The 16,557-nt window shown below is 40.1% G+C and overlaps 1 protein-coding gene across 1 annotated transcript in view; it reads left to right on the plus strand.

Moving 5' to 3' along the window:
- Window positions 1–5,613: 5,613 nt before the first annotated feature.
- LOC140476973 (corticotropin-releasing factor receptor 2-like) overlaps window positions 5,614–16,557 on the plus strand; it is a 211,056-nt gene continuing 200,112 nt past the window's right edge. Inside the window, exons 1-2 of the mRNA XM_072570019.1 lie at window positions 5,614–6,298; window positions 6,401–6,590. Of these exons, the coding sequence (XP_072426120.1) occupies window positions 6,549–6,590 (42 nt within the window). The 5' untranslated portion in view covers window positions 5,614–6,298; window positions 6,401–6,548. The remainder of the gene's footprint in view (window positions 6,299–6,400; window positions 6,591–16,557) is intronic.

The raw sequence follows: 16,557 nt of genomic DNA on the forward strand, positions 1-16,557 counted from the left end.
CACATTCTTAGTGTTTTAGCGAACCTTGTTAACAGTTAATCCAGGGAAAATGTCTTGCTCAATATTGTGAGAATATGACAGATACTGGATCAAAATCAACTGGGATATTCTGATGAAAACAATGCACTTACAGGAAGGAAGTGTTAATCGGTATAGATAAAGGACAGAGAATCATGAATGGAAATGTAGAACAACACTGACAATAATATTAATCGAGTTTAATCTACCACATTGCAAATTCACTTTATTACACATGCCACCTACATTTCCACTGAACGTTATCAACGAATGCCTTTAACAAGAGCTGAACAAAGTTTTGGATGAGGACAGAATAGCTGGTCAGTTCAGAAATCAACAAATAATCCCAAGAAGTCAGTGCGAGAACCACAGAAAGGTCAGTCCAAGAATGGCAATAGTCTCATGTGTGTGGATACATGTAGGGTAGATTAGATTAGATTCCCTACAGTGTGGAAATAGGCCCTCGGCCCAGCAAGTCCACACCAACCCTCTGAAGAGTAACCCACCCACACCCATTCCCCTACCTTGTATTTACCCCTAACTAATGTACCTAACACTATGGGAGATTTAGCTTGGCCAATTCACCTAACTTGCACATCTTTGGACTGTGGGAGAAAACCCACACAGACACGGGGAGAATGTACAAACTCCACACACAGTGACCCAAGGCAGGAATTGAACCTGGGTCCCTGGTGCTGTGAGGCAGCAGTACTAACCACTGAGCCACCATGCTGCCCTGAATTACTCCTCTGGAGTTGATTTGGTTTAGAAACAGTGCGAGGGATACAGGTAATTGAATTGACTGTGCATGATTTGTGAAAAGGCTACGCTCAATCATTTAGAGCCTGGTTGCATTTAGTCTTTGGGTTCAAGTACAATCATTGACCTGTGCCTGATTTCTAGGGATAGTAACAGGTCAGAGGAAGGAAATGTCTGGTGTAGAAATTCCAGGATTTATTTGTAAGGTCAATGTACCAGCTTTTAATGGTCTTATAATGGTTGATATTCTAATCTCTAACACTAATTTTCTTTGTCTTGTTGCACCTAATTTCCAAACCTTGGTGCCTTGCTGAATTCTGATTTTCAAGCGCCTACCCAATGTCAAAATTAGCTCCAGCAACTAGTCAGCCTGGGTTTGTTAAACATAGTATAATTTCTTCAGTAGCTCAGTCATTTTTTACATTCTTTTAATGGGATTTGGTCATCTCCGACAAGTCCATCCCTAATTACACTTTAATTCAGTAACTTACTTTAGAGGTCAGTTACTATTATGAGTTATTTATTGTCACATAAATGTAGAAAGATAATGAAAAAGTGTTTTGCAGCCACAATCTAGCAATATTTTGAGTTACAAAAAGAAATTATTTAAATAGAGTTCATCCTCTGTTCAAATTAGGCCTCAAGCACAGCCCCAGGGCTTCTGCAAGGTCTCTGCAAAGTGTCCCAGGCTTCAAGGAGTCCCCAGTCTAGGTAGAGCAATGACAACCTCATCAAGAGCCCCTGCTTCAGATATACTGTAGCCAGGAGTCCCCACTCAAGGTACCACCTCTGTCACAGCGACCCATTGCCACCACCAAGAGTCCCAGTCAATGACCGGTTAAGCCCATCTGTCTACGCTTCAGGCTTACCACAGCCAGGAGTCCCCATTCCAGGCACCACCTCGACTGCAGCATCCTGCCAAGTCCACACTTACCGGTCTCCCATGCCCAGGAGTCCCCACTCCAGGCCCACACCGCTCCAGCTTCCCTACAGCATTAGAAGATGAAGAAAAGGTCAAAAAGGAGAGAGAGAGACATACATAGATAGACAAATAGAGAGAGAGAGAGAGAGAGAGAGAAGGAAGCAGCTGGCTTGGAGTGGACTGGCTCAGGAGCCCAAACACTACCTACTGTGCCTGTACCACCATTTTGAGGTGGGAGACACTATGACTGAAGAAAGAGAGTTAAAGATCAACCACATCACTTGAGACCTGAAACTGCATGCAAACCAGACTATATGGCCATAGGACATAACAGCAGAATTAGGCCATTAGGTCAAGCCTGCTTCGCTGTTCAATCATAGCTGATATATTTCTCAACCCCATTCTCCTGCCGTCTCCCGTAACCTTTGATCGCCTCACGAGTCAAGAGCCTATCCACCTCTATCTTAAATAGAGACAATGACTTGGCCTCCGCAGCCCTCTGTGGTAATAAATATATAGATTCACCACCCTCTGGCTGAAGAAATTCCCCTTCATTTTCAGTCTATTTACTCTGATGCTGTGCCTCGGGTTCTAGTCTCTCCTACTTGTGGAAACATCTTCCCCACCTCCACTTTACCCAAGCCTTTCAATATTCTGTAAATTTCAATGATGCTTAAGCATGAAAGATTCCCTTCCCTGAAGAACAGTAGTAAACCAAAACATTTTACAACAATTTTTGACAGTTTCATGGTTATCATCACTGATGGTTAGCTTTCAATCTCAGATTTATTAATTGATTTGAAAATTTCACTTGTTACTATGATGGGCTGTAAAATATGTTCCAGAACATCAGCCTGGGCATCTGGATCACTGAATGATCTCATTGGTCTACTCCTTTTAAAATGGGCCAGCTGCCTACTCTACACTTGCTGTGAAGAGACAAATTTGGCACACCTTTATTTTGTGCATTTAATCTACAATTATTGCAGAGCCTTAAACAGATTCTCACAGCAGTGGCACCCAAAACATTAGACTCAACTTTGGCCAGAATAACAAATCATTAATTGTCTTCACAAGGGTTTCAAACATTCTACAAAATATCAAGACTATTCCAATTTAAGTATAAAGTTTTGAACCAAATGAAATATTTGGAGAATAAACCAATAAGTTAGGGTTGAATCAAGAATTTTACTAAATATGAATACATTGAATATGTATAATGGATCAGGTATGTGTTTATCTGGAATGGATGTTAACCAAAAGTCAAAGTTTGGGATTGTTCAAACTAACATGCTAATTCTGAAATTGCTCATCCAAATAAGTTTAAAATCATTGACTTCCAGTGAATTGACTTATTTGTCTGTCATATCTCAATATACATTAATTTTTGCTGGCACTCCTGAATTAATTACAATTTCTTTTCTCTTTCTAAACCTTAAAAATGCTCCACATTCCATTAATTCTGCGATAATTAAGTTCATGTTTAGCTTTCCAAGTTTGCTCCATTTAATAGCAGAATGTCCAACTGAAGTCCCACGATTGTTAATAGTAAGCACTGTTGCAATCTAGGAAGCACAGCAATGAATTAGCTCACAGAAAATTCTCACAAACAGGATTGTGACAATGATCAGGTTGCCAGTTTGGTAATGTTAGTTAGTAATAATTCTGCAGGACAGTGCAGAGCAGTTCATTATTCTTCAAAATAGTGCTTTGGAGTCTTTTACATTAATCTGAGAAAGAGGGTAAAACTTTAGTTTTCCATCCAAATTTGCCTCTGACTATACAAGACTGGAGTGTTGGCTTAAATTTTGAGTTCACATCTCAGGAGTGTGATTTTCACTCTGAAATTCTGGATTCAGAAATTAGAATGTTGCCATTAAACCAGCGTTGGCACCTTAAAAGCTGGTGAGGTTTTTGTTAGTCATAAAGTCACAATTGTAAGTTTAAAGTATTTGGGCAACATTGGTCATCGTTTAAAACTCCGAGCTAGGGTTGACATCTGAACACGATGCTGGAAACAGCTGCAAACACAGAGGGAGAGATGAGAGTTTTTTTTTCTTTAAATCCAGTAAACATTTGTTTTTGTTGGAAAGGAGCAGTATCAGGTTGGCAAAATAATACAGTAACTCTGAACTGGACACTACCTTCTGAGAGGGTTTTAGCAAATTTCTATTCTGCTCAACTTATCACTGTTTCTTTCTGTGTTTTATGATAGAGAAGATGGGCTTTTCATTATTAATGCATTGACTTGGTGGATAGTAATGATGAATGTGACAGATGTTGTTATGCATTTCTTTTGCAATTTTTTTTAACTTGTGAGAGTGTGTATATATAAAAAGTATATGATATAGTTCTTAGAATGTTGTTGAGATTGCTAAGGTTGGACAAATTGTACATCCAACATGGAAATTCATTTAGATATTAGTAGGGAATAGCAGGATTTTATCCTGATGAACATTAATGAGACAAAGGACTTATGCCCAAAACACGACTCTCGTGCTCTTCGGATGCTGCCTGATCTGCTGTGCTTTTCCAGCGCCACACTTTTCGACTCTGATGCTCCAGCATCTGCAATCCTCACATTCTCTCGGTCACCAGTGCCAAAATGACCAAATACATTGAGGAATGTTATTTATAAAAGCCATTTTTATCTGGACTAATACAACGGTGTAACCTGCTAAGTTTAATATGTTATTATCTTTTGCCACAATCTAAAAAGCATTCTAAAGTAATGGCTATTACTATTGGTCCACGGTTGAATTTGCAATAACACAAATAAATTTGCATGGAAATTAGAAGCATAACCTAACATAATAAAAACTAACAGATGTTCAATACACTTTGCACTATGATTGCCAACAGTACCAAATAAAAAAAATCTCCACTTTAATATTGCTGAATTCATTATCTATGATCATAACCATAATTGTATTCTTGTTTAAATTAAATTGGGATGGCATGGTGGCTCAGTGGTTAGCAGTGCTGCCTCACACACCAAGCACCCGCGTTCAATTCCAGCTTTGGGTGGTTGTCTGTGTGGAGTTTGCACATTCTCCTAGTGTCTGCGTGCGTTTGCTCCGGTTTCATCCCACAGTCACAAGGATGTGCAGGTCAGGTGAACTGGCCAAGCTAAATTGTCAATAGTGTTAGGTGCATTAGTCAGAGGGGAAGTGAGTCTGTGTGGGTTACTCTTGGGAGGGTCAGTATGGACTGGTTGGGCCGAAGGGCCTGTTTCCACACTGTAGGGGTTCTAATCTAACAGACTAAATGTCTATTAAATAGTGGAGTGGAATTTGATATGTTGTCACTGTTGTGGCAGTGCAAGGCACAGGGATAAGTTTTTCAAGATTCCAGTGAATAACCATGAACAACATACCTAACTTTTAAGAAGAAACCTGAAAGTTATATATCATCTTCACAATCATCAGACAACTCAAAATGCCTTGCAGTCAGTGGAGAATCTTTGAGCCATTGTTGTGATGAGGGAAACATGACAGTCAACTTGTGCTCAGCAAGCACCCACAAGTAGCAATATGATATTATCATTTAAATTGTTTTGTCACATTGATTTATTGAATCCAGCCTCAGGGATAATTCCCCTGCTCTTCTTTAAAATAAAAGAGTTGGATCTTTTCATGTTTAGCCCAAGAGAGAGCCTGCATTTAGCATTTCCCTATATTTCCTGATAACCTGCAGCACCGCCTCAGGACTGGACTGAACGGCCAGCTGCAAACCCTGAAGTGACTCAACCCATTCTCCCCAGGTCCTGTGCTGTCCCCCAGACCTGCACTTGGTGATACCTTGAAAACACAAGACTCACATCCTGACAGTTACAGGCGCCTGTTCAGAAAGTATAATGTGAAAAGAGGCAATGGGATCTGAGCGACTCCTGCTAAGGCAGTGTAAGACGACAGTCGTAGGAGTTTGACAGTTTGTTTTAGAGAAAAAAAACAAAACTTTTTGTGGGCACTTTTCTTCCCAGTCGGGGGTATGATGACGGTGTTCCTTTCGAGACCTCGAAACCTAGTCAAAGATTGAGAAACCCGACACTGCAGCGGGAGGGTGGTCAGAATGAGATATAGATAGCAGGTCAGTCATTGTGAATGCAATCTGATCCCCGGCTGTCCCACTGACACAGTGCAACCAATTGGTCTTGAAAATAAATAAATGTGGCAATTATCCTTGGATCGACGCCTTCTCCCCACTCTGTGGAGCGGGATATCACAGCCACTCCCGGATCGGAGGAATTCTGCGCTTAAGGATTCAACTTGGTAGCGACAGTTCAAAATAAATATGTGCCCGCAAGAAGCAGCGATCATCTGTGTCACAAGCGGTCCCTTCCCCACAATACACAAAACCGAGCCATAGCAACACACCGTGGGCAGAGTGATGTCAAACTAATCCAAACCCATCTGAAGGGTTCCATTTGGAAAGGCACTCGTCCGGACCGGGAATTCGCTGGAGGATACGCTTAAACACTCGGTTTCCCGATCCTCGGACAAGGGAGAGAGAGAGAAAGAGAATAAAGGAGGGAGGGCCGGCCGTGGATTTGGGAGAGATGGTCTTGCAAGATTAAAGAAGGCTGCTCGCTTTTAAAAGGTCAGCCAGGAAAAGTTACAGTTGTACATGCAATTAACACAACAACAAAAAACTTGCAGAAGCCTGAGGGCTGATTTAAATCTCTCTCTCTCATACACACAGACACAAACACACGTCCCAGGATCTGGCTCGGACTTCGCTCATCTGACCAGGAATTCATAAAAACTCAAAGCCCGGCGACAGACAGAACGAAAAACCCTCCCAACGGGGCATGGGGCAAGTAAAGGGAGCCGGTAACACTGAGTAAACCATGGGTCCACAGAGGGCGATTTTCTGGACTTTACTGTTTCATGTAAGTTTCGCTTTGAAGTGGGACTGTGCGTATGTAAACCCGCGAGTTGTCTTTACAAAGTGCGGAACATGTTTAAGCCTAGCTATCGTAATTATGTGCTATCTATTGACTTAAAAGATACAATCTGGCTCATAAGAATTACTTTGTGATTGGGGTTATGTGTGATTTATGTACAGTATAAAAATGTGTGTACAAAGGCGTGAAACTAGTCCATTCGAATGGTTTGCATTTAGTGTTTTCACCAGGAATTACTGCCTCCGCTCTAAACAGATGTTCCTTGGGTACCTCCGGGAACTGAGTGCTGCGGCATCTCTAAACTGGGAAGAGCTGATTGCTCTGGCTGCCTGGGCTAAACACATTGACCAGACAACACTCCCCACGCAGCTCAGGGTCATTGCTACACGGACTAAGGTCAGCGGCCAACAATGATCCGAGAAGGGTGCATGGGGTAACAAGGCTCGGAGCCCTGACTCTCATATAGCACCTTCTGCCAGTAATCATGATGTGGAGATGCCGGTGATGGACTAGGGTGGACAAAGTTCAAAATCACACAACACCAGGGAATAGACCGGCAGGTTTATTTGGAGGCACTCGCTTTAAAAACATTGCTTCTTCATCAGGTGGTTGAGAAACAGGACCATAAGACACAGAAATTATAGCAAAATACTCCAGTAGGATTGTCACTTTGGAATATGAGATTTCAGGGCATTTCTTTAACTTAACCGTTCCCTTCCTCCCTGCCCTATCTCGTAATTTTCTCTCTGTATTAATCGGAAAAGAATTTTGCTTAGAAATCGTAGTCAAAAAACTGTCAGCGCTTAATTTATTCATTCATTGAGACACATGATGTGACGGTGCGGTTCAAATCTCATTGTGAATGTGAGACCTTTCAGGTTGTATGTATTCGCTGTAAAATGCTTTGGGACGTTCTGAAGTCTAATGTGAAAGCATCTCCCCACCATCTTCTCAAGAGCACGGATGGGCAATAAGTGTTGGCCCAGCCGGTGTCACCCACATCCCACAGAGCAATAACACCCATCCAATTGCCACCTCGTTTTGCCATCATTACTCTTTTATTCAATGTCCTGATCCATAGGATACCAGGCCACTAAAGGCGGAATTGCCTCACAGTCTAATAGTGGCAACTGACTATTTGGTTGGGTTCTGTGTATCTGGCACAAACCATCATGATGCACGCCAACAAGATTTTTTAAAATATCCATTTCCCCCAATGCTTTTAATTTATGCAATGTTCTCGATAAATGCAATTCATTGGTATGTATTAATATTCACCCTGTTGGATTAATGATTGCAAGAACTTAATGGCAGGTTGTTCAAGTGTTGCAAATAAAGGAGGAACGTACAAGTCCGGAAGGCTATATTGCATTATGTGCCATCCCAGGAAATGTTTCATTGAACAATAATGTGTCTCCCCTCCTTGATCTGACTAAAAGATCAGACCCTATTATCTCCTTTGCCACTCCAGCCCTGTGTCAAGTATGTAAGTCCAAACTGTTTTTCAGTCGATTAACTTGTTAAACTGGTGACTAGAAAATCATATGGCTAGAAACGAGAGGGAAATGCTGACAAGAAAGCAAACTAACCTTTCTGAGCTAGAGAACACCTGAAAGGAAAGAAAAAATAATAACCTGCACTAATAGCAGATTATAATGTCCCCAAGTGTTTCATAGGATAATGACTAGACAAGAGTTAATACCAAGCCAAAGAAAACTCGACAGTCCTTGATCAGTTTTGTTCTGTCAAATGAGAGAGAACTGTGAAGGTTTAGAGAGGAGATTGCTAAGTCTAAGGTCAAAACAGGGTAGGGTTTGACTGTCAATGGTGGGAGCAAAGGAATTGGAAGGGAGGAGAGAATGAATTCTTGCTGAGTGCCAGGGCTGGGAGGGTGAGTGAGTTAGGAAACGGAGGGGTCCAGATTGCCAGAGGGGAGATTTGAAACAAGAATGAGACGTTGAAAATCTGAAGGGACAGTCAGTGTAGGTCAATAAGCACAAGTGTGTTGGAGGGATAGGGATAGGTTAGTATGTTAGGAAGGGTTTGGAGGGATATGGGCCAGGTGCTAGCAGGTGGGACTAGATTGGGTTGGGATATCTGGTCGGCATGGACAGGTTGGACCGAAGGGTCTGTTTCCATGCTGTACATCTCTATGACTCAATGTTATCTTAAAGAAGATGACACCTAATTAAAATTAATCATTCAACCAGGCAGAGGAATAATGAGTGCTGGCCATTCATTTACATGTATTCGTCATTTTTGGTCACATCTACTGTACAGCAAAACTGCTAATTTTGCAGACATGACGCAGAAATAGTAGAAATTTCATATGCTAACAAAATTGTTTATTTATTAGTTTATCTGGTTATACTGAGTCCCATGATGAGAGAAATTAGCAGCTCTGTGCAATATTAGTAAGGGGCATGTTTTTCCTTTATCTGCTATTTTAATTAAAGTATGAATAGATTTACTTTAGAGCGGCTAATTCATTTCTTACACAACAGTCAAAGGAATTTCTTACAGATTTTTTAATCCACCGATTAATAACACAACTCAGCTGGGGTTCTACCTGGAAAGGGATTTGATTTTGCTGATAACTTTACCATATTTGTCGATGTGAATACGAAACAGAAAATCCAGATTCATTCTTGGAATGACTCTTGATTAAAATTGCAAGAAAAGCTTGAATGAGTCTACCGTTGATTAGCAAAGGTCCCTGTCATCGGAATGCTTTAGGAACATTGGAAAACAAAAATGGAGCATTTTCAGTTAAAACTAAATACAGCATAAATGTGAATGCATGGATTGAATCTAATTCTTAACATTTATTGCAGACTACATTTGGTTTTTGGTAAATATTCTTTCACTTCTAAAAACGCTGATGTATTTTTGATGTGGGTAAAAGTGGTTTAATATCCGGAATTCAAGCTACTTGGCACAGGCGGCGAAGTCAGTTTGGGAGACTGTCACTCTCAGTGTGACAGAATTTGCAATCTCCTCTTAAATGTTCCAGTTTATAATCCCTTGTTGTTAATTTATTAGTGGCAAGCATTACTGGCATTTTCTGTTTAACTTGAGGCAAAGGAAAAGTGCCTTTTGATACCTGTAGAAATATCTCAAAGCTCTTCAACCTTTGAAGTGCGCAAATGTGGCCTGAAATATGGTTGAGATAGATATTGGCTAAGCTTTTAACTAATCTTAGCTGAGCCTGCTTCCCAGCAACCTACTCTTCTTTGTGCGCTCCTGGGTGATCTCTGACATCCAGCTGAAGGGGCAGAAAATACTTCAATTTAAATTCTTACCTAATAAGACCATTAAAAAATAGGAACAGGAATAGGCCATTTGACCCTCCAAACCTACTCTGCCATGCAATAGAATTATGGCTGATCTAACATCTCTTACGTCCACTTTCCTGCCCTTTCCCCATGATTCCTCAACTGATCAAAAGTCTATCTATCCCAGCCGTAAACAAGACCTCTGCCTTCACAACTCTCTGTGGCAAGGAATTTCAAAGACTCATAACTGTCTAAGAGAAGAAATTCCTCCTCATCTCAGTCTTAAATTGGCACCCCTTAATTCTGAGACTATGCCCTCTATTCCTAGACTCTCCCATGAGGGGAACCATCTGCTCAGCATTCACCCTATCAAGCCCCATAAGAATCCCATATGTTTCAACAACATCATTTCTCACTTTCCTCAACTCCAATGAGTAGAGTCCCAATCTATTTAACCTTTGCTCATAAATCAATCCCTCCATACCAGGAATGAGGGAGGGTAAATGGCAAAATGACACTTCCTCACATCTCGAATTGCCCTGACAACAGTGAGAGTCAGCCACGCATTGTGGAAGTAGAGTCACACTCGGGTCAGACCAGGTAGAAGTGACTTCTAGTTCCTCTGAAGAATAGCAGTGCATTAATTCAGTTTTTAAATCAAACTGGAAACTTTCATAGTCCCTTTTATCAGGAGCCAGCTCACAAAGTGCCAGATTTATTTCATAACTTTTCATGGTGGAACTTGACTTCACGACTGTCCAATGGAAGTTCAGTGCATGACCATTAGGCTTCTGTGCCTTTCAGCAATGCCTCAACAAGAAACAGACTGCATAGATTTCATAACAGATAGCTGTAGAAAATACTGGAATTGCTCAGCAGGTCCGGCAGTACCTATATATATAGAAAGAGAAATATAAAAGTTAATGTTTCAGATTTGTGACTTTGCATCAGCTCAGCATGAAAAGAATCCTAATTAAAAGAACAATTATTCTTTTTTACAGCATTTCATTCTCAGTAAATGAATTGAGTTATTAGAAAGCATTCAGCAAAGTTACACAAGTAAGATTCCCAGATGGAATTAATGTTCACAGAATTTTAGGAGAATGGGTAAGAAGCTGATCAGTATCAAATACACAAGACTCAGACAGGGAGTCATTGCTTCCCCTGCAAGCAGACCTTTCAGAACTGGCATGCTTGTCAGTGGCAGACCATTTACCTCTAATCACACCTCCATGCCAGTAAATTGCAATTTTCTCCTCAAAGATGATCTCACTTATATTGGAGCATGGTAGGGCTTTGCATCCACTCAATGGCTTGACATGACTTTGATCAGTCAGTCAATTAAACATTGCAGAATTAGCTCCTAACGCATTCAAGTGGTTGGCATTGGGAGATTGACAGGATTGCTACTGCTTCTTTGTCTTGGCATCCACTTTTGCCTGATCTCAGTAGCTTAGGAGCTTTTGTATTAAACACATTACATGAATGCAAGTTACTATATTACAGTAATGGATGAGCAATGGATGCAGTCTTGTTGATGCCCATCTGTTTCGTATTTGGGTTGCTGTATGGAAATTCCATGTAAATAGCTGGTATACATCCTCAGGTACCTGCAGGAATCAAAAGCAGCCAGCTGCCTCAAGGCGAGATACGTGTATCTTTGTTTAAGATAAAAAGATTCATATGACAACAAGTGTAAGGTAGGATATTTAATGTTGATTCCCTAGCAACTATGGTAATAGAATGGGATACTATTCTTGTTGATCTTTCTTACTAAACTTCAAAAAGGATAACATAGTAACATTTTGTATTTATTTATATAGGGCTCTAATGCAGCCAGTTAAATTATATGACAGGGATTGGTAAGCCTGAATCCTACCGTACTTATTATTTCAACAAAAGTAACAACAATCTGCATTCACATAACACCTTTAACATAGAAAAATGACCAAAAATGCATCAATGAGATTAAATCAGTCAAGAAATTGATAACATAGTGACCAAAGGACAAAAACCTGTCCCTTCACCACATGTACTACAGTCTCTCAAAAAGAAAGTTTATCTTCCCATAATGCAGTGAGAGACAGCAATTAAAAACTGGTCTTACTGGTGATACCTGTAGAGCATGTACAAAATGTTCTTACATTTGAGTCAGAGTTAATGATTCAAACTTAATGCAAAACATCTCTTGTATAGAAATTTTAAAGATATAATTCTAAGCTGAAAAACTTCAAACTTGCTTAAGAATAATAGAAAATCTATTGCACTACATGAAAAAATGCAGGAAGCTCCCCTGGTTAATAACCTTCTGACCAGTGTGTTCCACCGATCAACCACACAAATGTATAGGTGAGAGCCTTTCCATACTATTGTCAATTCTCAGGTGTCTGTTGCAGCAGAATAAAATACTGCTTGTTCAGCACAAATCATAAGATTCCTGTTATCAGGATTGATTTTAGTGGCTTGAAATTCTCACAATACAAAAGGCTTAAAACCAAATGAGGCGTATGTAAATTAATAATCATCTAAATATAACTGGAATGCTAAACAGCACAGTTTGCAGTTCTACAATGCGTAACCTCATTAGTGCATTTTGCTTTTTCTGAACAAAAATCTTTAAAAAGCATGCATCTTTAAAAATCTTTAAAAAGCAAACCAACATTGGAAGTAAGCCAGACGTACATCATATGGAGACCCCAGTATGATTTTGTTAACCATATGACTTGGCTATGCTTTTATTTAAACAGTGTGTGGGCATTGCTGGCAAAGCAAACATTTATTGTCATCCCTAAGAATCCTTGCACTAACTGGTTCCCTAGACCACTTCAGACAGCAGTCCACCATATGATGTGGAGTTGGACACACATGCATACCAGTATTGGTGAGCATGGTGGATTTCCTTCTCTGAAGGGCATTAGTTGTTACCACAATCAAAACTAGTGGTTATGCTCATGATAGTGGTCATTGTCATGGTCATGGTCAAAACTTAAATTCTGTCACGGTAAAAGTTAAACACAAGTCATCAACGCATTAGCTGGATCTTGAGAAACTGGTCCAGTGACCTTCCCATTATGCCATCATCTCTGATGGATGCCAGCATTAAGTATGAGTTTTCTGTTGCTGACTGTAAGGGCACTTAGCTTCCTCACACCCTCTTTTTACTCACCTCACAGTAAACAATGGTACAGATAATGGTGGGAGGATTGGTGATGCTGCTCATGGTAGTGAGGGAGCTGGTTATAGTGTTGGAGGTGGTGGAAATATTAAGATGATAATGTACATTGTGATGGAGGTGCCATTGGAGATATTGGAAATAATGATGGTGATAGTGGTGAGGATGTTAGAGATAATGTAAATGAGAATGATGATGGAAATTCTTGAGGTGGAATTGGTCGTGATATTTATATTGTTGAAGGCACTGGAGTTTCTGATGATGGTGTCAATGTGGAAATCATCATGGAAGTGAGGTTAAAGCTGTTCATAGAAATGGCTACCAAAGTGATGCAGATAGCTGTGATGGTATTAGTTATGGAGATCCATATGGATGTGGTGAACATGGCTGTCGTGTTTGTGGAGATGATGACAGAGGTAATGGAAATGGATGGGGCAGATGGTTATGGGGATTTCTTTTATTGTGGAGCAGGCATCACTGGCTATTGTCCATCCATAGTTGCCCTTTAGAAGATGGTGGTGAGTGCCTTCTTGAACTGCTGCCCTCCACATACTGTAGGTTGCCCTACAATGTCCTTAAGCAGGAAATTGCAGGTGGAGGTGCAGAAGATATTAATGGTACAGATAATGGTGAAGTGACAGAGACAATGGCTTGAGAGAAGGATGATGGTAGTGAAGACTTTGGAAATTATATTGTTATTTAAACTTCAGAGGATGGACAATATCACAGGCAATTGGAATCTTCTAATATTCCATAATGACAAACATATCCAACCTGTGGTCTGAAAGAATGAAACCGATTGAATATTCTGGTTCTTTTAACCTAGGCAACTCAGTACTGTCTGTAGTTATGTTGCTTAACTGTTGGTGGTTCCTGTTTATATTTTGTTGGCCTCAAAAGGAATTGTTCTTGCTGCTGTTGCCGTACTGGTGAATAAGTTCCAAATAATAACATCCAAATCTATTATTATCAGGAACATGAGAAATATGCAGAGTGATGGGAACAGATTTAAACTTTATATGTGGCCCATGGGCTCCCTGGTAAACAGCAACTTAACTCACAAAGGCCAACATTTTGAAACCTTTGATCTAAGGTATGTGCTCCCATCTAAACAAAAAGGGAAACTCACAATCCCTTGCCAATTGGCCTATAATTGACCACTTAGTGGAACTGCAGAGTCATGTACAGTGCCTCATCATTTGAATTTTCTTCTCCTATTTTCTTCTCACGTGAAGCCAGCATTTGTGTAATTTCCAGTAGGGAACTTCAACCATGGATGATGTTATCTTTTAGAACATTGCGAGTGTATGCTTGCAACATTTTGGAGCAACAATGTGATTGAGATTGGCAAGTTATCTTACGGGAAAATCGCAATAAAAAAGATGCATTCTGTAACTCCTTTCCATGATGCAATGGAATACCTTACACTCTACACTTCAGTTACATAACAGACATAAATGTATAATCATTCCCCTGTCCTCTGTTAGTTAATTCAGTGAAGTCAGTGAACAATCTAGAACCAAATTTCTTGACAATGACTTGGAGAAAAGTCAGTCAATTAGAAACTGCTCTTGAATACTGTCAGGTAATCATGACTCAATTGTGACTGTCATCCATTCCACAACAAAATAGCCTGTGCAGGATAGATCAAATAGATTTTTATGTCCCAGATGATTTAAAAGAATGAAAAGTTTGATAAGGTCCCATGAATGCCCTGTCCTGTGTTTCCAGTGTGTGCAGCTCTAGAAACTAGAACCACAAATTTGAAAAGCCCACTTTCTTGTCCAAGCTCAGAACTAACACATACAGGTTGTTCTGGTATAATGCGTGTTTCACTAACACAAATTCGCTACAATACGATTGACAAATTGGGGACACTGTTTTTAAAGTGCAAAAGTTTAAAGCATGTATCAGTTCTAATGTGATTCCAGCCTCTTTAGTTTAAATGGTGCTGCTATTATGCGATTTTCTTATAACACAGGATTGCGCAAGAACAGAACTATCGCATTATAGCAGAACTCACTGTACAAATAATTTGAGAATCCAAATGTTAAAGACAAATTGTTTGGAATTTATCAACAGAGTTCCTGTTCTAAAATGAAGCATTTACACAGCAAAAGTGCGACAAATAATAGTCAGACTCTAAATAAAACTACAATGCTGACGTCAATCACCCTAGCCATGGAAAGAGCACATTAGTCATGGCTCTGATTGCTGTCCAGTGGCCCGTACTAGAAAGTGTTCAGCTGAGCTCGCCACACAACAATAGCCCATGTTTCAAGCAGAGCCATCCACATTGCTAGTATTAATGAGCTGAAAGAAAATCAACCTCTTCTTAAGGTTGTGGCCATCCTGTTAATGGCAGGCTAGTGTAATCAAAGCTGACTCCATGTTTATTCCTGTTGATTTAAAAGGTAAGAGTTCTTTAATTGACAGCTTGTCTCAATTAGCAGCTTAAACACCCCAACATTTCCCCCCATAAGTAATAGGCACTGCATGTACTCTCTGTGAAATAGCCAATATTTCTTTGGCAGTAATCATTTGGAAGGTAATTGCCTAGTAATATTATCACTAGACCCAGGTAATGTTCTGGGGAACTGGGTTCAAATCTTGCTATGGCAGATGGTCAAATTCTAATCCACCACAAGTCTGAAATTAAGAATCTAATGATAACCATGTTTGTCGGAAAATCCCATCTAGTTCACTGATGTCTTTTAGGGAAGGAAATTGTTGTCCTTACCTGGTCTGACCTACATGTAATTCCAGAGCCACAGGAATGTGATTGACTCTTAATTGGCCTCTGGACAATTAAGGACAGATAATAAATGCTGGCCGAGCCAGTGACACCAACATCGTGTAAATACATTTTTTAAAAATGCAAACCAATTAACTTTACCAAAAACGACCACTTAGCAATTTTATAACATACCTCTCGAACAGGTAGGACTCAAACCCAGGTTCTCTGGTTCAGAGAGAAGGGTTCTATCACTACCCTACAAAAGTCCTGAAACCTCAGATTCTTTAGAACCAGTGTCCTAAAGATGTTAGTTCTGTCATGGACAACAGTACAGGGGGTACCCAGGTTTATAACGTGTTCCATTCCTGAGCACATTTGTAAGTTGATTTGTACAAGCTGGGATGCAGTATAGTACAATATAAAATATTCATTTTTAGTGTGAGGAAATGTCCTCATATCAGATCCTTAAAATTAATCATTAGATGGAAACTCATTCATAAGAATGAGTCGCCATAACTTACTGTTTATAAATTGGGAATCCCCTGTTCTTGGCTTTACTAGCTGAGCTATCAAAGGAGAGCCTACATTGCACTTACATAAAACTATAACATAGCAAAACATCCCAGGGTGCTTCACAATCATATTTATAAACAAAATGGCTAGAGTTGAAAAGCAATGAAGTGCTCAGAGAGTTGTAGGATTGTAGAAGGTTAGAGAGAGAGACACAGAGAGAGAGAAAGTGACAGATGGATTGGAACACAGGAATGA

Source organism: Chiloscyllium punctatum, chromosome 5 (assembly GCF_047496795.1).
Source record: "Chiloscyllium punctatum isolate Juve2018m chromosome 5, sChiPun1.3, whole genome shotgun sequence".
NCBI lineage: Eukaryota > Metazoa > Chordata > Chondrichthyes > Orectolobiformes > Hemiscylliidae > Chiloscyllium > Chiloscyllium punctatum.